We start from the raw sequence: 25,732 nt of genomic DNA on the forward strand, positions 1-25,732 counted from the left end.
TGACACCGCAATCTTTTCAGCTGAGCTGTTCTCATTCTTCTTTTTTTATCGTGATGAAATAATTCCCCTTTTTAACAACTTCCAAATGTTCATACTGAGGCATTATTGAAGTGGAAGTGCAGATTTCCAAGAGGATGATGTGTTTGATTTTCTCCAAGCAGTGAATAGACAAGATGTTAATGAATCGGAGAAGTATTAAAAATTTGTTTTGCAAAAGGAAATGTTTTTAACTGTATAAACCATTGCAACAACTATTGATTGCATTGCCACCACAACAAGGCAGGGAAAGCTGATTTATGACAGCAACCCACCCTAACTATCTAACCAGATTTAATATAGTTGCCATTCCATGACACAATGATGTATATTTTTGTGGCAATCTAGAAAATAATTTGCAAGGAGTAACAGTTCGTTCTTCAGCCATCAGCCATAAAGCTGTCAGGGGAGGGTCTCCAGTGCTGGCTACGGGACAGTGATGTAGTGAGGAGGATTGCAAAACTTCATGGGCTGGGGGGAGAACGGTGGGATCTCAAATTTATGGATATGAGGATTTTCATGAGACTGTGTTGTTACTGGTTTTATTTTAGCCATAAACCAAAGGTAGCATGGTCTCCATAGGAATACGCAGTGTTTACCAATCCTCCCTTGTTATTGTCTGACAGAAATTCAAATGGGCCGTGCTGTGTAAGTTGACGATGCAGTCTTTAGTTGTCTGGAGTTTTTATTTCCTGACAGTTCTGGTAACAGCTTTCCCTCCGGGAACCCTGGGGCCAAGGCTAAGGAGGGCAGAGGAATGTAGAAGGTAAGTTCATCCACACTTCTTTGCTTTTTCACATGAAAAATTCAGGTTTTAGCTAAAGGTGGGCAGAACTTTAATAGCAAATACTCAAAGCACTAAGAAAGCACAGCCTCTTCCAGCCTGAAATGCTGCTTCAAGTCAAACTCCTTTGAGCATTTTTGCTTGGAGAGGATGCAGGGACAGAATCCCAAAAAACTGTCAGAAAAGGGACCGGTGCTTTCATCATATCCAGCTGCTGCTCTGTGTCACACAAAAGCAGCAGTACTCCAACAGGAGGGACTCGTATGTGGGCAGGAGGTGGCCGACACAATGACAGTAGAGACGTGGCACTGCCACCATGCCTTACAAGGCCACATCTGCAAAGGTGGCCTACAGGAAGGGCCTGTGGGAGAGGGCCTTGCCAGGGGACTGGGGCAAAAAAACTATGGGTAAGGCAAAGGCATGATCCAAGCACCTCACTAGGGTGGACGCCCATGTTCGTGGGCTACTGTGACAGAACAAGTTGTCCAAGAGATGCCCTGAGGTATCTACGGGGCTTTGCAGGCCCAGCCACCCTCTCTGCTGCCGGGTTGGCACAGTTATAAGGAAAATCCCTCTCAATGAGGAGTCTTTTTCTACCCAGCCCTCATTTCAACAGGGTTTCTACCTATTTATCATGTATAGAGCCTTGTAGAACACAAAACACCTTTACAAGCATTATTTTCTGCTCTTCTACCAAGACTGTGTTAAACGGTTGAGCAGTAAATACGACAGGCCTCCTTCCTTGCACCTGCTGCCTTCTCCCTTCTGTCTCTGAGGCTCTCCAACATCCCAATTACATGAGAGTTAATTATGGGGGTTTGTTTGTCAGTTTGTTGTTGTTTCTTTGCACATTGCTATATCACTTATGTTTAGGGTACACTGGCTTCTCCAGCAAACCTCAAAGCAAATCAGACCCACAGGAGCACTAATACATCCAGAGATGCTACAAGCAAGCTTCAAGGTGGAAAGCAAAGAGGACACAACTGCAGGCGCCTGCTTCAGACAGCTGATTGCCCTAGGAAATAATCCGTGTCAGCAGCCCTGCAGCCTCTAAGGATGCCGTATTTACCAGGATAACAAAAATTAAACAAACAGCAACCAAAAAAAAAGAACTAAAGTTAACCACAGAATGCAGCTTTGGCTGGAAACAAGCTGAGCATATTTTCTTTAGTTGACTAATTCTTGTTTATTTTTTGAAAGCTGCTGCTATAAAATTCACAATCCAATTACAATTTCCAGGCTGAAAGAATGGCTTCTAATTATATTGTTTCCTATCACTGCTACAATCATTGCAAGAACGAGTGGATTAAAGCTGTATTATTTGTTCCCTGTACAGGAATCAGATCCCGGCATTGTCAAATGATTTATAAAAGACACATTAAGTAAACTAACAATGCTTTTGCAACAGAAATGGGCTGTACCATAAACAGGACAAATTGAAAAATACAGATTTGCTGCCGTTTTCCAATGCATCAGAAATGAGGATAACAGTAACAGTGCATACAGAGTATGAACTGTATAAACACAAAATTAGGAGGGAAACGCAGGTGTTTTGAAATTTGAGATTGGGCTTTAGGAGAGCCGGCTTGGTCTCTGGCCTGGCAGAAATTTTCAGCATGACTTTGGGGAAATCAGTTGGCCAAGGGGAGGAGAAGAGCTCCAGGTACTGTCCTCCCAAGGCAGCTGTCTCCAAGTAGGTGTGAACATGCATGCTTTGGGAGTCTAAGTTCCTGAGAGGAGAGTTTGGCTAGCTAGAGATCTAGTCAGTGAGGATTAATGATCAAATGTGGCTACTTGACCATTCCAGAGGTTTTGCTGTCCTTGCTTTGTTTTTCGTACTCTTTCTCCAAGCACCCAATTCTGCCATGTGTCTGATGACTTTGGGAGGTGGATATGGAACTTGACCCAGATTCCTCCCATGTTTCAGGATGGGGCTAAACCAAAGTATAGGTTGTCATCTGTGAACCACCAGATCAATTTATTCCCAATTCATCCATACTGCAGTAGAAATGCAGTGTCTTGAACTAACCTAACAGTTCCCTGCAGAAAGATGTATCCATTGGAATGACTGATGAGAAACTTCTCCCACTTATTGCTTCTCCTCCTTGCAGTTAGAGCTACTTAACAGTGGGACTGGCAGTCTGAATGCAGAGCAAGGAGACCTTGGGCATGATGCTGTTCTTCAGGTTCTGAATCCTTCAGAGACATTTCTAGACGTAGATGCACGCACACATCTCTCTCTACGTACACAGCAGCTATTTTCAAACACAGCTACTAGTCTACAAGACCCCTTTCAGCCTTTCTGCACAGTTAACCTCCTCCACACAAGGGCTGACAATGAAGACCCTGCACCAAATTAGTCTCCTCCTACACATTACATGCAGAGAAGCAGGACTCTCCAACCCCTAAGGGCACTGCTCATTGCCCTGGCTACTTCCAGCATATACAGCCTGGTGTGTGTGACACTATGGAAGATGCTTTTCCAAGGAGTCCAATCTCCTTCTCCTCTTCTCTAGCAGTGGGTGACTATTTCATAGTTGGTTTTTTTTTTCATTATGCACTGGGTTTCTGTTTTTTTTGTTGTTGTAAATAAATAAATAAAATAAAAATCTTTCAGGCCCAACAATTCATTTGTCTCCTCCCTAACTGTCCTTCCTACTCTCCCCCTCTTTGACCCTCCAGCCTTGGGCAACAGAATAAAAGGAAAAAGAAAAAAGAGAAGAAAAAAAAAAGAATTGCTGAGCTCTTGAAGAAACAGTCTAAGACATTTCTTGTCCACATCAAAATGAAGATAGGTATTTCTCTAAGGCAGGTCCCATTTGACTGCCAAAGCCCCACAGTTCAGACAACATTACTCAAACCAGCCTGAAAAGCAACAAGAAAATTCAACATTGCTGGCATACTGAGAGCATGGGGAAGAAAACCAACTGGGTTCTTTACCACTTCTCTCCAACTCGCATAAAAGGATATGATCATAAATCAATATAACATCCAGATAGAATAAAATAGTGTTGTTCTTATTTTCATCTTCTATTTCTCCAGCACATTTTCAGCTCCTGAGCTCAGAGCAGGAACCCAAAACTGTTTTAGTGTTAAAACCTGCCACCTAGAGATCAAAACCACAAATGGAAATAGGTTTGTGGGCTGTTGTTTTTAAAGCAACTGTCTCACAGCATTACAGATGTGCTAGAAACTATAAATTCGCTGTGCTGTCTTTTAGGGCAACAAAACAGATTTTAAGAGACCCTTGATTATGTATCTGCACAGCACAGACATCATTACAGGGTATTGCATCTGCTCCCAGCACAAACACTGCTGCATGTGGCTTAGTGATTATAGGACAGAAAAACATTTTTTCTCCCAGTTCTATAAATTTGTACTTCGTGTAAACAGAGACTGATCTCTTTCTCCCTCTTCCCCCCCCCCCCCCCCCCCCCCTTCCTTTTCTGAGATCACATAACCATTGCAGAAAGCAAGGCAGTTTTTAATCATAAGTTTTGGTGCTTTGAGTGGCAGAAAACAGTCTGGCTCTGAGTCTGCAAGTGAGCTGTATTAGCTTAGCTAGTCTGAGAAACTTTTCCTTGTGGTCTTCAGCCTGAAAAGGCATTAAAAAATAAAAATCACAGAGCACCTCTGAGGAAGTTTCTTGAAGTTTTTAACTGGAGCAAAATAACTTTCAAGTTTCCACTTGTATGAAAACATCCTCTTTCCACCTCACCTTCGAACTGAGAAGTTGCCAATTCCTTCTGAAAATGGAACATCTTTCAGTATTTCTGAGTCAAGAAACATTTCTGAAATTGTGCATTTTAATTCCAGGTCAGTTCAACACTAAACCACATTTTCACAGAGAATAGGAAAGGGATTAGATCAAAGTCGTCTCCCCCTAAAAATTGTGCCTACTGAATGTGCTAATTATTTTGATAACGTACCCAGTCCCAGGCTCCCGTGCTCTGTTGTATAGACTAGAGGGGAAAAGCAGAAAGAGATGGGAAGAGGCAGGTAAAGCAACGCTGTAAATTCAGAAGAGTCAGCTACTTGCTCGTAATTGTGAACAGCATGAATTTTTGCTGCCTGTCAGGTGTCCACAGCATCCCAAATCTTCCCATCCCTGCCTGGAAAACACGAGACACACCTGTATTATCAGACGTGCGCAGAGCCCTTCTTAGGAAAAGTTTTAAGCTAATCCTGACAAGTGAGAGGTAGTGGAGAATACTTAATTCCACAGCAATAATTAAGAGCTTATGATTTGGGCACCAGAAATCAGCTACCACTTTGAAGACATCTGGACAAAAGCCAGCCCCCGAGGTTCTTCTTGAGACCGCTGTTATGGGCCTTGGAGCTCAGATCCTGGCGATTTCTGGCCCATTTTGATATGCCCCTCACCTGGCTGCCAGCAGGGGATCCAGTCACCAAGCCCCGAGCAGAGGTCAGTCACCACCCCAAGACAAAGGACATATTTTAGCTACTTTCAGTCCAGCTAATTAGCAGCCTTCTGCCAGAGTGCAACCTCTAACCCGCTTGTCACCGGTGAGGCCCATTAGTGAGTGCCTCTCTCCTCACCTTAAAGCTTTAAATTTACTGTTTGATCCACAAAGAATGAAGTTGCATCTTCAGATCAACTAAAACCACCCAGACCATCTGAATACAGCAGCCATCTGACTTTAATTAACAAATCTGCTGGTGCCCTGGGGGATTTCAATCCACCACAAAAAAGAAGCAGGTAACCAAAAGGATAAAAAGCAGCATATCCAAAAAATGGGGTAGCTTGAAGAACTGGGCCACACCTCAGAAACTACCCCAATTGCTGTTGAGAAAACCACCACCATCTTCTTAGGAATCCCATACAGTTTTAAGTACATCTCAACACCTGGGTGACCCTCTGTCAGGAGCCTCTCCTTCCTTGTCCACCTCCAACACACAAAGACGACCTTATCTAACCAAATGGATTGGTATAAATGAGTTTCAATAAAGTGAATAATAAAAATTCCTTCGCTAGAATCTACCAAGCAACTTTTTAAGTACAAAAAGTAACTAAAGTCTTCCACAGAAATATGACATAAAAAGAATTCATTTTGGAAAATAGCATAACCGCGGGAAAAAAAGTCACCAACACATCCTACAAACAGAAAAGGCATTGGATTTTTTAGGTGTGAGAGACCTCTAACCTCGAAGAATCAGCATTGACATTATCAAACTCAAGGAGCACCTACTAAGTGAAGATACTGGATGCCATTCAAAGGCAAATACTGCCCAGCAAGAATAAAAAATTAATAAATAAATAAATAAAAATAAAAAGTAGGTGTGCATCTTCTCTTTTTCAACCAAATCTTTGCAGCAATGAATCCCTCTGACCAGGAAAAGCATCTAGAATTTATTCCTAAAAAGTGCCTGTGATTTATAGGCTGGCTCCCTTGCCAAGTCTGGATCAAAGAATAAAAAAAAAAAGATAAAAAAGACTATTTCATAGAACAATGAGAATTTGAATGGAATATCAGTAACGTCTCTCTTGCACATAAAATGTACTTATTAAGCTATAAGGTAGAAACAGTTTTAAGGCTCAAGGCTAACTTTTGTCTTTAAAAAAAAAAAAAAAACAAACTCAGTTTTCCATATCAGACTACTTGAAATTATTTATTCACAAGCACACCTGGATGTGAACGGATGTGAATCGTATTTTCCAGAGATATTGTCATTAGCACTGTAAGAGGCTGATGAGATCTTGTCAAGTGTGGACTTTTACGCATCAAGAAAAATCTGCAAAAATTAAGCCTCTCAATGGGACTTGGTTGGATTTCCTTTCCACCCTTAGGTGATCCTCCTCTCCAGGCTGGTACAGAACCAGACAGCTGCTAAAGAGCAGCGCTGGATGCCTGCTGTGACCATTAGAACGAGGGGCACGTTTTCAATGCTTCCTCAAATTTCAGCATGAGGAGCACTTCCTCAGTGGACAGCGGTCACTGCAGTTTATGACTATCTTCTAAAATCGTTGGTGCCTCTGAAGTAGCTTTCATTGAGCAATCCCTAGCAGGAAACTTCCTACACTTTAGCTGTCCTGGAAGGTCATCTACCATAACATTGGTGGCACTGGCACTAATGAAATTCAGGCGGTAGATGAAATGTTACCCATCCCAAAAGATGTGAAGCCCACCACTACAATGAGCCACTTTGATTAGCAGGCTCCCAAGAGGAAAGGCTGTAGTACCCTGACTTTCACACGTGAAGAACTGCCTTCTTACACGGACTGAGACATTTTAGCACTTGTATTTCTAGAGTTAAAGAACACTGTTTGATCTTTTTTGCTTTAAATTAAATCAGGCACTACATGAAAACTCAGCTAGTGTTAGATTCCTACCTGTTGTCACAGACTTTACCGAATGATTTACCACTCAGTGCTGCCTTCAGCTGTCCAGTGACACAATGTCAGGTTCATTTTAGTAAACCACACCAACACAAATACAGGATCTCGTCTCTGCACCCTAAGTCCCGTATCATCTGACCAGTGCCTGACCATATATGAAGCACATTAATACACATTCGGTGCAGCAGACATTTGACCTGTCCTTTTACTCCTTCCTTCAGGGCGTAGGTCTAGGAACTGTAAATGTCAGCGTCAAGATAAATGCTCACTGCTTGCATCAGAAAGCAGAATTGCCCAGGCGCTTAAGTGAGAAAACTAAGAACAGCTTTAAACAAATAACAACACGAGTTTTGGTAACAGCACCTTTATGGAACACAAGGTTAGCTTTAGACAAGTGCCAGGTTACATGAATTTTCAGCCCTCTATATAAAGAAAGCAATCCTGGGTTTACTCCATCCTGATGAAACTTATAAATACTCGTTTATAGGCACAGTGTTTGGGCTATTTCCAAAGTAAAAAGGGCTTTCCATTACAGTGCTGGGAGTGGTTAACAGGTAAGATAACTTACTACATTCTTTTCCAGAAAATAATATTTCTCATCCATTATCTCCCAATGGTATTGGGATTTCAGAACACACAAACAATGCAACCCTAGTCCAGGTTAAAGAGGAAAGTAAAGTAGTTTAAGACAAAGAGCAAATCATTTTCATAGTTACACTTTTGCATGTATACATTTGCATGGGAAATTAGACTCATTTTTGTGAAGAAAAATCCCACCTCTCTGTAAAACAAAAGGAATTCCTCGTCAGTAGAGGGCTACACTGTGCACAGGTCAGCCTTGAAAAGGAAGTCTGGACTTCAGGCATATCCAGCTACGTGGATCAACAAGCAACCCCTTCAGATCCAGCAGCTTTGGTTTAATGGACGGAAACTTTGGCCTATTGTTTAAACGTACTTGCCAGCAACGAACAAGTAAGAATTTTAAAAATAAAGTGTGATACATGATATGAGCAATGTGCTTAATGTCAGAGCCTTGATCCTTAAAAGCATCTCTTTAAGCGACTTAACCTTAAAATGGGCAGTGCTTAAGTTACAAAAGATTCAGACCTTCAAGGCTGATTGGTTTCTTTATGATGACTGAAGAAACAGTTCTGCTGCAGGAATTCAAAAGATGTATCAGGTTTAGTAGTAGATTTATTATTTTGCTGTGATTTACAATAAGGTGATCATGTCTGAACCAAGAAGACATCAAAACAGGTTTAGCCAAGAGGTTTATGGCTTCAAAGTCAAATTCCACAACCAGTGCCAGTCGTTTGGGCAACTGAGGATTAGCAGACAAAAGATAAGCAGAGGCCAGGTGCTGCACTGATGGTTCAGAGACGGTGTTCCGAAGTGTCTTCTCTTACAGCAATTTCCTTTTCTCAAACTCCTGCAAACAGCACACAGACATTACAGGTGGAGGAAAAAAAAAAAAAGAAAAGGTTTTTATTAATATTGTATTTTAAATTACTTTCTATTTATTGTACCAAATTGAATTTTAGGAATTAAAAAACTGGAATTAGAAAGGAAATTAAAAAGCGTGTAATGTGTGCAAGTATTCTCCCACCTCACATTAACTCACTGGCTATGAAAAACCAGTAGCTCTAGATTGCGGTCAGTGCACCGCACTCAGACTGCAATGCTGTCAAGGCATAGGAAAACAGGCCTGAAAAACACTAATTCTGCATAAAAACCACAGCAGAACCCTTAAAGAATTCGAGCCAGGAAATAAATAAAGTTTCTCATTTTAGTAAAGGAAAAAAACACAACAGAAAAAAGGGAAGACTCCCACAGCAGGCTGTGAAGGTGCTATTATGCAGTCATCACAGGAAAAACAACTACCTAGCACAGTTGAATTACGCATTTCCTCTAGGCATGAAACAGTGCCTTTTTTGGAGATGAATTAAGAAAAATAGCAATAATCCTGTTTCATACAGAAGTTTCTCATCTGTATGCATTCAGCCATAATCCCAAATTAGTACTTAAAAGAGACATGCCTATACGCCAGGCCTTTCCTCCTTCAAATACCGTACTTTCAAATAGTGTTTTAATATTTTAAATTAACTTGGGTTCTTTGCTTCCTCAGATAGCATCCAGAAAAAACAATTCAACAAGTTGTTGCAAAAACAGCTAAGTGTAATCATTTCTATATTTTGCTGTTTATTTTCCTATAAGGTTGTATTACACACTACTTGTGCTATCATCTAAGCAATTACTGCAGCTTGTTCAGTCACTTGACTTCGTATGTTTAACCTGGCTTAGAGCAACAGAATACTTGGGTGAGAGATGTACTACCATTCCCTCAAAAGTAGACTCCTGCTCTGGATGAGTGTATATACCAGTTTCCAAGTAACGAACCTTGTAGATGGTGCTGCCTAGCTGAGCAGGGGACATGCTGACCACAACGCCAGCGCTCTGAAGAGCTGCTATCTTCTCTTTAGCTCCACCCTTTCCACCAGCAATGATTGCTCCAGCATGACCCATCCGCCTGCCTGGAGGAGCGGTCAGACCAGCAATGAAAGACACTACTGGCTTGGCATTTGGACCCTGTGGATAAAGAAAATATACAGAGTTACATGGGGGAGAGTGAGATGAAAAGCAATTCTACATGGCAGGTTAAAAAAAAAAGAAAAGCATCAACTAGGCAGGCAAAGTTATAAAAGAGCTGGAAACCTCAGACAACATGGAACCACTAGTCTGAACATAACTCCTCCTGATTAACTGTGTCAACCAGAAGCAATCATGAACTTTAAGACATCTCTTTACAGAACTATGTATATCACCAAAAAAATGTTCCCTACAAATGTCATTGCTGGACTAAAAATCTGAAGTTGTCGCTGCTCTGCTGTTAGAATTGAAATTAGAAGCTTCAATCATGATAAGTCATTCTCTTTAATATGAGTACAACCACTGTTTCTTTTTTGTTCTTTTGTCAGTACAGGTTAGAAATTGAACCAAGCTTTCTTGACATGGCAGAAGATGGCTAACCCCCACGGCATCTGGAAGCAAGCTCTTTAAGACTTACAGAATTATTTTCTTTCAAGAATGCTGCTGCATCTTCTTCAGCATTTCCTCCAATCTCCCCAATCAATATGATCCCCTCAGTATGAGGATCCTTCAGGAAGACATCAAGGCAGTCAATAAAATTAGTTCCATTGAAGGGATCACCTCCAATCCCTGAAAAAAAAACCATGAAACCACATTAAGGTAACTCAATATAAAATTACATTCATACTAATAGTTTCAAAGTAAATTTCAGCATGAAGAGTTGTTCCCAAAGGCTCAAAAGAGGGGCAGCTCTCAGAGTGCCAGGTTCCTGCTACAAATCTGTCTCCCCCACTATTGTACAGGAGATATCCTAAGTTAACATCTATGACCTTTCAAACCATAAGCAAAACAGCACACCTTATACAGAGGCTCCATTAAATGTACAGCAGGAGCAAGACTCCAGCTCTAGAATTGTGCTCTAAGAAAAAGTGAGTTAGCCAACTTGCTTAACAGACCCAAGTAAATGCTTAAGGAAGCCCTAACGTTTTTTAATACTAAACATTTTAGAACATGTTCTAGTGGGAGGTGTCCCTGCACATGGCAGGGGGGTTGGAACTAGATGATTTATAAGGGTCCCTTCCAAACAAAACCTTTCTGTGATTATCCATGTGTTGGCAGTTCTCTACTCAAAACTGTTTCCTAGGCTGTTATTAATCTGACAAGGAAATGATATCAGAGAAGGGGAATATTCTTCACAGCAGCTAGGGATCTAATTTCTCAGTATAACAAGAATTGATTCAGCTATTTCTATGCTTGCAAAAAATAAATTAATTGGGAATTGTTCCTGTGAAGAAGCAGATTAGTCTAGATACAGCAAGCTGCTTCCGAGGAAACCTACCGACACAGAAAGACTGCCCCAATCCAACTTGTGTTGTCTGATGAACAGCTTCATAGGTCAGGGTTCCAGATCTTGACACAATACCTTTAGGGAAGAAATGGAGGTAAATTTAACACTAATACAGCTAAGTGCATGACTAGAGGTAGCTGTACTTGCATTCATGAAAATCACCTTAAATAAACTGAATGTGAGATGTTGTTTTCCAGCTATCCTTGCCAAAAGATGAAAACTCTAGATAAAATTGTATCTGTACAATTTCTTAGCTAGCACTTTTAAAACTTAATTGTAAACAGATGAACAGGCTTGTTCATCTCAGCCAGTTATATTGGGCAAGACAGCATTCCTCACATTACAGCTTCACCAGGAGAGAAAACTGAAAACAGAACAGAATGTCTTTCTTGTCCTGTATACAAGCAGCTTATGCACTGAACTCAAATCAGCATTGCAGCCGAACAGTTAACGAAATAATTCAGTACGAATTGTATCTCCAGAAATTGCCAGGCACATGAAAGACCCTCCAGAATGGAAATACACTTTATAATGTAAGTTACCACTATTAAGGTAGCCATTGCTACCTTAACATTTATGTTCTAGTATTACAAGAGACCACAACCTAGCCAGGCATAAGCAGATTTTCTACAGAAGTTTTGTGCTGAATCCTGGATCAGGGGCAAAATCATTCAATTTTTTTGTTCGTTTTTCAAAGTCAAGATTTTTGTTAACACTCCAAGAGGGAAGTTTTCCAGGAAAAACAGACACTGTCTTCCATCTATTTCAAGCCATTTAACAAGCAATGTAATTAGTGTATTGCATGAACAGAGGACAAAATGCACCATTAGACTAACAAGCTTAGTTTTATCTACAGTTTATACTGTTGAACAGTGCAGATGTCTACTAGCAAAGAATTTTTTTCTCACTACATTTCCAAAAGGCTTCCTGTTTACTATGTTTCAGATTTCATGAAAGAAGCTACAGACAGAGGTCCTAAGACTGCAGCTATTTTTATAGCTTGCATCCCAAGATTGTCAAATGGTTCTTGGATGCCTCACAGTAAGAGAAAGCTGGGGAGCATATCACTAAAGGTCATAGTGTTAAATGAAGCTGGGAGGGTGGCAAAGTTCACATCTTTACTTCCTGATTCTTGGATCACCATTGAAAATGTTTCTGTTAGGGCAACTGGATTTAAAATATTATTTTGCACTTCTGGTGCCTTGCATTCAGATTCTACTGTCTTCTGATTGTAAGATATTTCAAGTAGACACAGAAAATCTTAACAGAACTTTGATTCAGAAGGAAACTCGAGGTAATGTTAGAGAACACTGAACAGCTTTTCCCACAGCAAACACTTTCCACCAAAAAAATTTGATAATGCTGTGAAGGGTACCTTCTCCAGAGGAGGAGGGCCGCAGAGATGATCAGAGGGCTAGAGCACCTCTCCTACCAGAGAGCCTGGAGAAGAAAAGGCTCCAGGAAGACCTTACAGTGGCCTTTCAGCACCCAAAGAAGGCTGCAGAAAAGCTAGGGATGGACTCTTTGTCAGGAGATGCAGTGATAGGACAAGGCGGCATGGTTTTAAACTAAAATAGGGGAGATTTAGATTAGATGTAAGTTAGAAATTTTTTACTCGTCAGGTGGGTAGGCACTGGCATAGGCTGCCCAGAGAAGCTGTGGATACCCCATCCCTGGAGGTGCTCAAGGCCAGGCTGGATGGGGCTTTGGGCAGCCTGGTCTAGTGGGAAGTGTCCCTGCCCATGGCAGGGCGTTGGAACTGGGTGATCTTTAAGGTCCCTTCTAACCCAAACCATTCTGTGATTTTATGATTCTGTGTTCAAGTTAAACTAGTTACCCCACTGACAGATAATGGCAGTGTATGCTGTTTACAACCTTTCTGAAACTCTATTTATTGAAGTATTAATGCATATTTTGGAACTTTTTTTTTTTTTCCAAATAATGTAATGCAGGAGCCATAATCTAGTTATTATTTCTATAGTTTAGGACAAGGATCCACCAGAAATCAGGACATGACACTTGCATGCAACAGGGTGTGCAGCTACCATATGATTATGAACAAGTCACTGCCCCTCTCACCTCAGCTTCCCTGAGAAGTGGGTGTGTTTGCCAATTCCACTCACCATGTTATAATTGCCTATCTTGTCACGTTACGAACTTATTTGTAATCTTTTTGTGGTGATACTGAGCTCATGCTAGGTGTAGGATCCCAGTGATAGAATCATAAAGTTTGGAAAAGAAGTCCTCAGAAGCCAAGCTGTTGGAAGGATTCGTATTTGGAAGCCCACTCAAACTCCACAGTAAATGGAGGTACACTCAAATTAAGAGCATCACGGAAACTAGGTCCATCACATTTCCTAACTAATCTTTTCCAACTGCTTTGCCTCTGCCATCAGCACTCAGCGCCTATTTCGGCAGGCTGACAGACTTTGTCCTTCAGGATTGATAATGGCTAAGATCACTCACAAACTGAAGGACAGGGAAGCTGTTATACAGAATGTTAAGTATTATCTGGGTAGGAAGTGACTAGCCTTGTGAATATGAATAGTAAGAGTACCAAACTTTACTTTTAGATAATGCATAGATATTCAAAAACTCACCAATTCTTCCTTTCTTGTGAATGTGACCAGGCATGATACCAATTTTACATTCTCCAGGCTAAAGAGAGAGTGGGAGAAGTGAGATGGAACATTTAACCCATCACCAAAAACGGTCCAGCTTTGGAGCAAATCCAGAATTCACTTACATTGATGACACCAGGACAATTCGGGCCCACGAGTCTTGTCTTACCCTGCCGAACCAGTCTGTGTTTAACCCGAACCATGTCCTGCTGGGGAATACCTTCAGTAATGCAAACAACTAAGGGCATTTCTGCATCGATTGCTTCATTGATCGCAGCAGCGGCAAACGGAGGAGGTACATATATAACAGTAGCAGAAGCACCAGTTTGTTCTTTGGCCTACAAGGATGACAAAAAAAAAAAAAAAAGCATTAAGCATCTAGTGGGCCCAAGGAGACCATCTGACAATTAATCATTTAAAATATGTCTACTCACAAACATAAATGAAGTAAATAGATAAATACTGATTTACTATAATCAACACAAGTGTTAAATTCACTGAAGACAGGCACAGAGTGTGACCTGAGACCTAAGTACTGGCTGAAAAGGATCTCCCCTACAAATATCACCACAAATACCCCTTGATAACAGTTGTTACAATTCCATCATATGCACCAGAATCAGAAACTAGTTATGGGCATAAAACATATGCATACTATGAAGTCATTTATATATATTTATATATACTATAAAGTCATTTGTGTTACTGAGCATTTGGACTCTGAATTTCCCAATGGAAGGCAAGCTCATGCTTGACCACAGTGAATGCCACTTTTATAAGGCATCTATTTCATTCCACAGTGACATCCACGGTTCAAATGTTTGTCTCTTCAGTATGAGGAATGGAATAAGGAGGCTTTCAGCAGCATTAGCTCTTGGATTAAGCCACCTGGTCCTCCAGTCATCGCTGCAAATTACCTCCTTCACAGAATTAAACACAGGCAGACCCAGATGAGTTTTTCCACCTTTCCCTGGAGAAATTCCTCCAACTAGATTGGTGCCATACTCCAACGCCTGCTGGCTGTGAAAGGTGCCCTGTGAGAGAGAAAGAATAAGTAAAGTTAAAATGCATACAAAGACAAATTTAATGTAGCAAAAAGAAGTTTTGATGATATTTGTAATTCTGAAAGCAATTCATTGCACTTAATTTATTGCACATGCCATGCTTTTTGCTTTTAAATTGGAGCACTATGGTTGCACACTAAAGAATGGTTTGTTCTGTGTTGCTAATACACCAGCAGACATAGCAACCACATTTTATCTTCCACATCAATTATGGCAGATGACAAATACAATAATCAAATAGAAGAAATTAGCATTCTTGTTCTTGACTAGCTGACAGATTTAGCAAAAGCAGTCTTCTTCCCTTGCAAATGTGTAAGAGCCAATGTGAAAAAAAGAAACTAAATATCCTGAAATTAAAACTTTTTTTCATATCCATTGATATTCAGAGGCTTTTGTGAAAGAAGCACTTTGAAAATTGTAAGGTTTTTGTATTTTTTTGCAAGCCTCCTTTTACAAAGAAACCCTTTCAGTTATGTACAGCTTAAGGCTTAAGACCAAAGCTAACCACAAAACTCAAGTCATCATGGAGACAACTAAAAAAAAAAAAAGTTTTAAGCTTGTATAGTAGTGGAAAAAAAATCTAGTTTAACCAATTTAAGAAAAAGGGTATTTGGACAGAAGAATGGGAAACCAGAGAGCTGAAAGGATCTTCTTGATCACAAAGTCCAGTTTCCTAACACAGACAAGGCCAGCACATCATCTCTTTTGTATGTTACTATGTTTACGGCCAATTAACGTTCTGCACTGAAAGGGTGACAGAAGAAACAGTTCATATACATACCTGTTTGCCTGTAAAACCCTGGCAGATAACCTTTGTATTTTTGTTAATGTACAGATTTTTCCTCGACGCCGAGTAGGAGCAGTGTCGTACTCCATTCTGGTGCACTAGAGGAAGACAGCAAGGAGAGAACAAATCGTTAATGAACTGCTTTGTTATGCTCTAAATTAAAAAACGTCCTAACAAGTCAGTACGTGTATATTTATGGTTACAGGAAAAGATGTTGATCCTGTAGCTCCTGTTTTTAAAAGCAGACCTGAAAGCTGCAAGCATTTACAAACTTTAAGATAAGAAACAGCTGTAGTTCACTCTCTAAGGCTGCTCAGTTTGCTGGGAATCAGATGTTGGGTACTGAACATCAGAGCTCTGGTCAAGACAAATCACAAACACCTTTCACTGCTTTCATTTGTGATTGAACAGGTCTCTGTCCCCTAACAACTGCCACAAAGACGCAAAGCAGAACTAAGATCCTGATATCCCAGAGGCTCTACACGTTGTGCAAACATAGCACAGCCCCTACAGACATCAAGAGATCTCAACACGGCCACAGGACCCCCAGGCCTAACTCCAAGCATGGCACACAGCAAGAGATCTTTCCCCAGCAGATGCCCAGCCACGGGAGCTTGTACATTGCAGCTTTCAGTGCACTTGGGCTCTTGAAGAAATACGGCTCTCTGGATACTCCACTGGAACAGTTTTCAATTTAGTTCTCACAACTCTGGTCTTGTAAACACTGCTCGCACACAAAAGTAACACAACTGTAGAGAAATGGCACAGTGAATGCTGGTTTCAAAAAGAAAAGGAGAACGACTGCTGTTCTGCTGGAGGGAAAAACAGGGCATTAACAAATGATTAAAGAAGAAAAGTGAAGAAGGTCCCAATGCAAGAAAACTCGAGAGAGTAAGGAGGAAAAAGAGGCACAGAAAGGATGCTCTCACTGCCATGAGCTTTTGCAATGGCCAGGGTTTTGAGGAGATCTGAACTGATTCACTCCCTACAAGAGTTTCAGAGAAAGACCACATTTTGTGCCTAGAGTGAATGTGGAAGAGTGCAATCCTCATACAAACACTGACACTATTATGGCACTATGCACCTATTAGCTATTTGAAAACTTTTCCACTTCAGATTTGCAGAAATAAAAAGTGAAGTCAAAATGAAAATACAGAGGTTTTGAATCAGGCTCCCTGGATTGTTCCACACACTTGCTCAGGCACGGCTGATCCAGAGGGAGTTGGTTTTTTTATTGTTTGTTTCTTACAAAGGAAGCAAAAACTACTAAGATGGAAAAGAAAAAAGAAAAACAGTATTCTTCAATATAAACTGTTGATGCACAGAATTTGAGATGACTGTTAGCAGGACACACTCAGTGATTGTAGTATTAAAAAAAACAGTAATTTCTTTCTCCATACCATGAAAGCAATTCTCCAGCCCCAGCTCTGCTGCCCATTCCGTACCTATTTTCAGCTATTTATAACCTTTAACACAGATGTTTTCAGAACCTTAAGTGTGTCAATTCTCAGTCTTCAGGAGACTATACAGACATATGTTTCACGGGTAAGAATCTTTAGTGCCTTTTATAAGCTATCAAGTACAAAAAAAAAAAAAAAGATATATTTATTCCCATGCACTGATAACTGAAAAACAGCTTAAATGCCAAGCTTTTTCTGGATTTACTCTTAAAAACTGTATGTACTTTGTACATGAGTGAAGAGCCTTGATTCAGAAAAAAAAAATACAGCTTTTTTCAGAAGAACCTGGCTAGAGCAGAGCAGCTGGCTGTCTCCAGAGAGGCAGCTTAGCCTGGCACATGTCTGGGAACCGATATATAGTGGAAGAAATGAAAAAAATCACCTTGCACTTTCTGGGCTGGCTTTGGATGAAATTTTATTTATTTATTTTTAACTGGCACGATGCAGCTCTGTATTTCTCTCCACGGCCTCGCCTGAAGCAGAAAGGTTTGGCCCTGGCTACCAGCACAGTCGGACCTGCAGAGGAATCGGTGGAGATGAGGTTTTGCTATACATATGGGGCACTAGCAGCAAGCCCCGGGCTTTTAAACAGCTAATTTAAACAGCTAATGGCCATTTAAATAGCTGAGACAGATATAAGATGAGAACGAAACAGGTGGAATATTGAAATGGCACGCCTAAGTTCACAGCAGGTAAGTCAGAAATAGAATCAAAGTCTCAGTTTCCAGCTAGGACCTTCATTCACCAGCTCGAACCGTTCTGCGACTCCCAACTCCTGCAGGCAATTGCTTTTACTAGACAAAAGCCAGGAGCCTTAGTGTAAATGTATGTGCCTTCCAGAGGGCAGGACAAGAAACAATTTGCTCTTCTGCTTACAAAGCTTCAGCAATGAGCCAGGAAAAGCCAAACTCCTTGCCGATGCTATTTTAATGCACGGCTCTCACTTACAGGCCAAGTTACAAAGGTGCTGGCTCCACACGAAGCCATAAAGCACAAGGACAAGTCTTGGCACTTGCAGATCTTATCAAAAGCATGGTGGAAATGCTGCATTTTGTCAAATCAGAGGCCCAACATTAACAAAGCCGTGTTCAGCCAAGGCCTGTAATGCGCTCACTGCAGCTCAAGTAGCAGGGAAACGCGGTTACATTCACTTCTTGAAAGAAACCTCACAGCAGTAATTCATGCCTGACAACTCCAAAGCCTTTCTAGAAAAACATGCTCCTACTTACCATTGAGTGCAAACACCAATTTACATGTTTAAAGGAAAATTAACCCATTTGCAAGATATTTTAAGTTACACATCAAATGTAAATACCGTTGTTTGTTTTTTTTTTGCAGCGTTTCAGGCACTCTTGCAGCAGGATGTCCAAATCCTGACCTTACTTAAACAGCACAACCCAAGCCACCTTTGCACAGCTTATCCCAGATGAAAGCAAGCTGACAGTGGAGGTACTAAATCTCTTCCTCAACTTTACAGAGTGGAAGATTTGTTATTTTCAGGACCTCCCACAAGACTCCCTAGAGCTACAGGCACGAATCCAAGTCAAAGTGCTTCCTTCTTGCCCACGCTTATCGTGGAGGAAGCACCTGAAGGTGCTCACAAAATGAGCACAATATAAAAGCAAGGTAAGGCAGCAGAGATTCCTTTCCGCAAGGCCCTGAGCAGACACCTCCACTGTCAGAAGATGGACAGGTAATAAATGAAATTGTCCCTCTACTGCTCCTTGAAATACCCTAAGGGCCTGGAGATGAAGGAAGATAATCCTTTTCCTATTACCTGTGGAAGGTAAGAAAGCCTTAGAAAATACACAGGCTCCAATACAAACAGGGAAAATGAACTCTAGGGTAGGGAAAGTCAGGGAGGAGTCAAGTACAAAGTCTGCAAGGCAAAATGCTCAGTTGTTTTTTCTTTTTTTTTTTTTTCCCCACACATACACCCCTCACTTTCCATCAGTTCCAACCCTCAGTTTGTTTCTAAGAAATCCTCCCAATATTTCACACGCTGTTTAATTTGCCTCGTTATGACCATCTCCCTTCTCCTCCCTCTGCCTACAGACGCGTGGCCTGGAGGCCAAAGTACCACAGCAAACTTTAAGAGTTTGCTGACTCGAAGTTTGATATTACAAGAAGCTTTGACACAGTTCCTCATCCCAGTCCTTCCGTCAATTGTGATGATCCCGATCAGGCCATACGTGCACATTCACACACGTGGTTGTATCCTGGACAATCCTTCCCCAAACCTGTCTAAATTCATCCTGAAGGGTATCGGTTGCACTAGTAGAAGATGATCCCCAGTGACAAAGAAGTTTTCATGCTGTTGAGGGATTGCCAAAATATCTTACTCCTGGTCTTAAGAGGATTATGAGCTCAGGGAAGGATTTCCAGCTATTGGTACCCAGCCTCTCTTCTCTCACCCTTTCCTTGCCAAATTCCTTTTAATTAAGGAAAAAACAATTCACAAACATGGCATAGGAGTTGAGGAATTAAGTAAATTAACTAGTCTATAAAGGAGAGATGTAATGACTATGTAACAACAACGATGTTACACAAAAGTAAGCTGACAGACAAGTGACAATTAGAAAAATTTCAGTCCTTTCAACACCTCTCTCTCCCCTAAGCAAAAATCCCCGCTTACTGCCACGGACATCACAGGAAACACGACGGCATCTGAAAGAAAAGCTTTCTTCTCCTAATTTATGAAGTTGAAACTGCAGGGCCATGTGGAAATAGGCACACTGTGTTCCGCACAGATCAAGTTCTTCTAAGACAACAAACTTTTTACCAAGTACACTCCGCTAAGCCTGCAGCTAAGGGTCTGTGAGCTTGCACAAAAGCAACAAACAAATTCTTCAGTGTGCATCATGATTTCTGCAGCACTTCTTTGCCAGGATTATTCACAAAATTTACTTTGGTTATTTAATCTAAGAGCTCTCCAAAGCCTTCCAGCTCGCCCAGAACATTCAAAAATCCTGACTCTCCAGCGATAATTAAGATAAGCTTAAGTCTTGGTCCATAAGCGAGCAGCGCTTTGAGCTGACCTTTGAGCAAGCCCTCACCACTTATTAACATATTGCATAGCATGTTTTCACAAATTCCTGAACTGAAACTTACAGATACACACCCTGCAGGCTTGCTTCAGCAGTGTACCAACAAGAACAGATGCACTCTTTTGCAACAAAAAACACTAGAAAGTCACTGCTTTAAATTGCCACTAAGAGGAGATGTTAATTATTTGTTACTGGGACTGTTGCATGAACGAAGTCCAAACTTAATAAATTAAAAAGACTGCCCAAACCTTAAGAATATCAAACCAAAAACTGTTTCAAATGAAGAAATATTCCTTCTTACAGGACTTTCTTAAAAGAGTTTATGAACTGCTGCTGCAAGCAGAACACTTCCTGAAACACTGAGTCCACCTCTTCCCCTTAACCCACAAAAGCATCTTAAGCACTCTTCCCTAATCTCTTGCTGCACACAAGATTACTTTTGCTAGGAGCATAAATTAACCTGAAGTGTAGGTGCTACACTGTCATCTCCACCAGCACCAACCTGCATTAGACTCAGGGGAGCCAGCTCAAAGAGCTGCCTGGCAGAGTCAGCCCCACGGGAAGGGGTTCAGGAAGGGGTACAGCTTCCTTCCTACTCGTGCTCGTGGGGGACAAGAGGTAGGAAGGGATGCCTGGGGGACAGTGGGTGCGCCACAGGGAACAACTTGGACCAGCTAAAATGTCGTGGGACCATGTCCTGAGTCCCTGACCTGCATGTTACCATAGGAAGCACAAGCTTTGCTTGCACGGAGATCCAGTGAAATTTATTAAGTTTAACTTTGCCCACTTGCTGCCAGCTGTCAGATCCCTGATGAACACACCATTTCCTCAGCTGAAATTCCAAGAAAAACCTCTTGTGCCTAGGCATGACCACACCGATTCCTGTAGAGAACACAGCATTAACTGCACAAAATAAGCACTAAAAAAGAAAAACACTTCAATTAATTTACTGTGATTTTTATTATATGGCACCAACCCCTCTAAAAGCTTTCGAGCTGACGTTTTAGCTGCAGATTGCTCGCGTTCTCTGTGCTTAAAGGCTAACGCTGTTACTCCTGACAACACAGACAACTTCATCGGGTCGTGCTGAAGTCTCAGGACAATTCAGGGCCCTCGAGAGGCCTCTAACCCAAAAAAAACACTCAAAGTGACCTGACCCAACCCCACCACCACCCTCCTCGAGGAGCTCTTCACATTACCAGGGATGAAACCTCCCTGGCTCCCCACCCAGTGTCCAACACCCCCCCAAAGGGCACACCCTTCATCCCCAAGGATCTCCCTCACCCCTCAACGACCCCCCAAACCCCCCCCTCACCCCCAAACCCCATTCCCGTGCCCACCCCCCCGCATCCCCGCGGCCTAGCCCGGGGGGGGGGGAGCAGGCCTCGGCGGCTGAGAGCGGCTCCCAGGAACCGGGAGGGCCCCGGAGCACCTCAGGGGAGGGTTGTGGGGTCCCGGGGGAGCGGTACTCACGGCGGAGGAAGCGGCCGAGGAGCCGGGCGGTGTGGCAGTGAGCCATCGTCCCCTCACAAGGACACCCGGCCCGCAGGCCCCGCTCGCCGCCTCAGCACTGCCCGCCCCGGCGGCGCGCGGGGGGTTGTGGGGGTTGTAGTCCGTCAGGCTCCTCATAGCCATTCCACGCTACTTTTTAGCTCCTAAATTGTGATACATTCAGCCCAAAAAATGAGTTCTGATGGGTGTCTGCAGGTGGTCGTTAAAAGATGTCCCGGTACACTGCTAGGTCAGCAGCTGGGGAGAAAGGCGCGCTGCCTACGCAGGGGGTTACTCGTTTGTCGTGGCTGTAGCCACCAGTACAAAAATAAGTAATATTTTTCAGGGAAATGCTTCAGTAAACAACATAAGACACGTACATCTTCGTTGGTGAATTAATAAAATGTTCCTCTCTACATAACAGACCTCATATGTTACTAATTTTCAGGGCTCAATGTGTGGGAATGTGGCAGAGCTCACGTCCCAACCGCACCAAGGAAATTTTTTAGTAAATCAGTAATTCAGTAAATATAATCACAGAAGGATTTCGGTTGGAAGGAACCCTAAAGCACAGCCCAGTCCAACCCCTCACCACAGGCAGGGACACCTCCCAGCAGCCCAGGTTGCTCAAAGCCCCATCCAGCCTGGCCTTGAGCCCCAGGGATGGGGCAGCCACAGCTCCTCTGGGCAGCCTGTTCAGTGCCTCACCACTAAAAATTGTGTCTTCAGGAGGGAGAGAGAAGTTGTTCTAGAATTGCATGGAGAGCAGAATTCTAGAATTCTAGAATTCTGGAGAGCAGAAAACCAAATGGAAAAAGCAGAACCCCAGCTATTTCTAAGCCACCCCCCTGGGCTTGCTGAGGCAGGTCACAGGCAGGCCTGTCCCAAGGGTCAGAAGAGTCCCTGGCCTGTCAACAGGGGGATCTGAAGTTTTAACCCCAAATAAGTTATACAGTGGGTTATTCTTTCTCTCTGTTATGCGGAGATACATAGCATCACAAGTCTATTGGACACCAATTTAAAATAATGCAGGCATGAAGTCAAAAATGTGGCCACTGCAACTTTTGCACAGTTTTAGTGGGACTGTAAAAAGTGAAGGGTATTGTGGGTTTGTTTTGTTTTGTTTTCCAAACCTGAGTAGCATAAACATCTCTTTAGTCAAAACCTGAATGCCTGTAATGTCTTTTGAGTATTAATATTCATGTATAATCAAAAAGTCATTACCACTCCAACAGTAAAGTTTCAAGGTACTGAATCCAGCTGTACAATATTTAATTGGCCAGAAGCTCTTGGAAGTGGGTTTGTTCCCGTCAGAGCACACTCTGACCCACTAATATTAATTTAGTTAATTTAATCAACTACATAGAAAGAAACCATTCAGCCAAGGGAGAAACAATACAGCAATTAGCAACACTCGGGTGGCAATGACTGGGGCTCCCTTACTCAGAATGAATTTTAGCTCAGAGGGGGGTAGCCAAAGGATTAAAAACAACTGTGGGATTTAATCTACAAACAATGCTTTTCAGGCACTGCAGAAAGATCAAATGTCAGGTAGGCGGTGGGGTCTCTCCCTAATGCATTTTGAAATGAGCAACTTCATTATAAGAGCAACACGGATCTTGGAGCTGAACCTTGTGAAAATCACACACCCAGGGACTGAATCCTAGAAAACATTTTTCTTGCTGTCTTACTCAGAGTTGGGAGTTAACTTTGTTTGAAAGCACTTCTTCATGATCCTAAACACAGGGTGTTCTGCCACATATCCATCTGCAGCGGACCAGACCTTCAGATCGGAAAAAAAAAAAAAAAAAAGGATCATAAGGATCATGTTAATGTTTACCCACAAGGGAGCTCCAGCAGTAGCCTAAGATAAAAACACAGTGTCTGCTAACCTTTTCCCATTCCTAGACCTTTAGATGAAAAGGAGTTTCAATGCGTGAACAAATACAACTGGTTTTGGTGCTCCCTTAAAACTTATTGTTAAAATGGTTTTCATTCCTTTCTTTACATCGTGGCTGGGCAGTTGAGGGCCCTGGCTATGGTGCTAGTGGTCTGCATGCTTCCTTGGGACCATCATGGAAACCACTCAATCTCTCCCAGCCTTGATTTCTCCTCTCTAAGAAAAGACAATGCTAATGCTTTGTTTGCTCGCATCAGCAGCTAAAAATGTCCAATGCAAATAAAACACCAACCCCTTAAATATCTGGATTTACCAGCTCTAAGAGCAGCAAAAACACATTTTGGTTTTTGTTTTTTTCAGGGTGCCCTGTTTACACCCCAGGCCCTAGACCTGATGTTATTCCACACAATGAACACAGACTGCTTTGGGTTCTGGCACCTAGGTCTAATTGTCACCTGCACCAAACGCCCGTGTCTCTTTTCTCCATGAAGCCTCGATGGATACAGCAACCGCCTGCCAGGCTTAGCCTTCTCCATCCCCACAGGTAACTCGCCCCTTAATACACAAAGCAGTCCCTTTCCCATATGCACATTTCTATGCATGGATCCATGTATCTCCTTTTCTGTGTTTCAGATGTCTAAACTGGTTGTGGGCTGGCATCTAGTGCAGCATGAGCTGCCCTGCAGCACCCCATCCAGCTTCTTCCTACCTCTCCAGAAACACCTGGGTTTCCTTTCAGTCCTGTATCCAATTAGCCAGTCCTCTACAGATGTCACAGAAACCGTAGTGCATCCTACATGGCATCAGACACCTATATTTAGGCACCTAATGTGAGCCTTTGCTGCCAGAATGGTATGCAGCTAAGGAGGAAATTCAGGTCCTGTGTGGCAGGTGAGTACATGTGCGCTGTCCCAGGTCTCGTTGTGCCAGAGGAGACCTTTGCCAGCACTTACCTCTGAGATAAGGGTTCGTTTGGGGCTCTGGTCAAGGTTGCACCAATGTTTTGGTGCCAGCATGAAACCTGCTCCATCGCTGTCCACCCAGCTGCTCTAGGACTGCAGCCCCTTACACCACAAGCTTTGTGGTGACCTTAACCCCAGGCTCATATCCTTTGGGATGATGGCAGGGGTCACACACTCAATCTGTATGTTAAACTCAGATATATCAAAAAACATATGGTTGTACTCAGCCTAGTAGCCATATGAACAATACAGTCAGTAAAGCCAGAAAATGGCCTTTATGGGCAAATACTTCATGGCATAAAATATACCATTGGCTTTCTACTCAGAATCAGCTTTGTCTGCTAGTGCTGGCCAGGGTTAAAAGGTTCCCCTTCAGCTCTGCTCTTCCCATCACGCAGCTCCTTCCTATGCAGACCTGCCACCCACCCTGTGATCAGCATTTCTTTGACAAAAGCAGGTTCTAGCAGGAAAGGTTTAGCAAGAAGGCCAGCCGTTGAGCCTTTATTTTGGGAATTGCTAAAGCAGGGACAAGCTGGCTTAGCAATCTCCATCTGGTTTAACCTTTACTCACATCAGTGGTGACACCAGATTGACATGCCTTGCACCAGCTGATGTTTGGTCACTGGCTCCCATTCCTAACTCTCCAAAATAGCCCCACTGCTTGAAATCCTCATGCATCTTGTAGATTTAGCATCACCATCACCTCCTATCGCTGGAAGTTAAGACTGTGCAAAGAAATGGGTCATTCCTCTCATCTTCCTTGGATTGAGGGACCAAAGCGTGAAGACCAGCCCTGGCCTTACCTGTACCCAGCCTCCAGCAGCTAGGGATGCTGACCTAAAACAGGCTCACCTGCGGATTATTTTTACTAAAATTTACAGGTTGCAAGAAAAAATAAATAAATAAAGTCAGCATCTCTGCCCTGGAAGAGTCACCAGGTCTACCGCTCTCCTTCTTTTTGTGAAAAGCACAGAAAATCAGAGGTGAGGATTCCTCTGCAAGGATTAGCCACGCTTGTGCTTTAAGCCACTGAGTCTTTATCCCTGCAGCCTGTAATGCTGCAGTAACAGAGCTATGGCTGAGAGCATCTGCTAAGGAATTAGGTAGAAATGGACTTACTGGGACTTCTGATGTGGCTCCAGATAGCAGAGATAAAACCATCAAGGGTTTATGGCAAGGAGGGAGAGGCAGGGGTTGCTGGTGTTGTCTCGCTTACTCCATTCCTCTGCAATTCACACATTGTTTTGAAAATTTTATGTTTAGTTCTCTGCTCCTGAAACATCACCCA

The 25,732-nt window shown here is 42.4% G+C and overlaps 1 protein-coding gene across 1 annotated transcript; it reads right to left on the reverse strand.

The window, feature by feature from the left end:
- Positions 1-8,354: 8,354 nt before the first annotated feature.
- On the reverse strand, positions 8,355-21,721 carry SUCLG1 (succinate-CoA ligase GDP/ADP-forming subunit alpha). The gene is made up of 9 exons (XM_068679584.1): positions 21,565-21,721; positions 15,579-15,682; positions 14,651-14,767; positions 13,859-14,071; positions 13,713-13,770; positions 11,104-11,187; positions 10,243-10,394; positions 9,576-9,764; positions 8,355-8,607 (listed from the first exon to the last, which is right to left on the reverse strand). The coding sequence occupies exons 1-9, from the start codon at positions 21,608-21,610 to the stop codon at positions 8,581-8,583; spliced, it is 990 nt and encodes a 329-aa protein (XP_068535685.1). The 5' UTR covers positions 21,611-21,721; the 3' UTR covers positions 8,355-8,580.
- Positions 21,722-25,732: the final 4,011 nt, after the last annotated feature.

This window comes from Anas acuta, chromosome 4 (assembly GCF_963932015.1).
Source record: "Anas acuta chromosome 4, bAnaAcu1.1, whole genome shotgun sequence".
Lineage (NCBI taxonomy): Eukaryota > Metazoa > Chordata > Aves > Anseriformes > Anatidae > Anas > Anas acuta.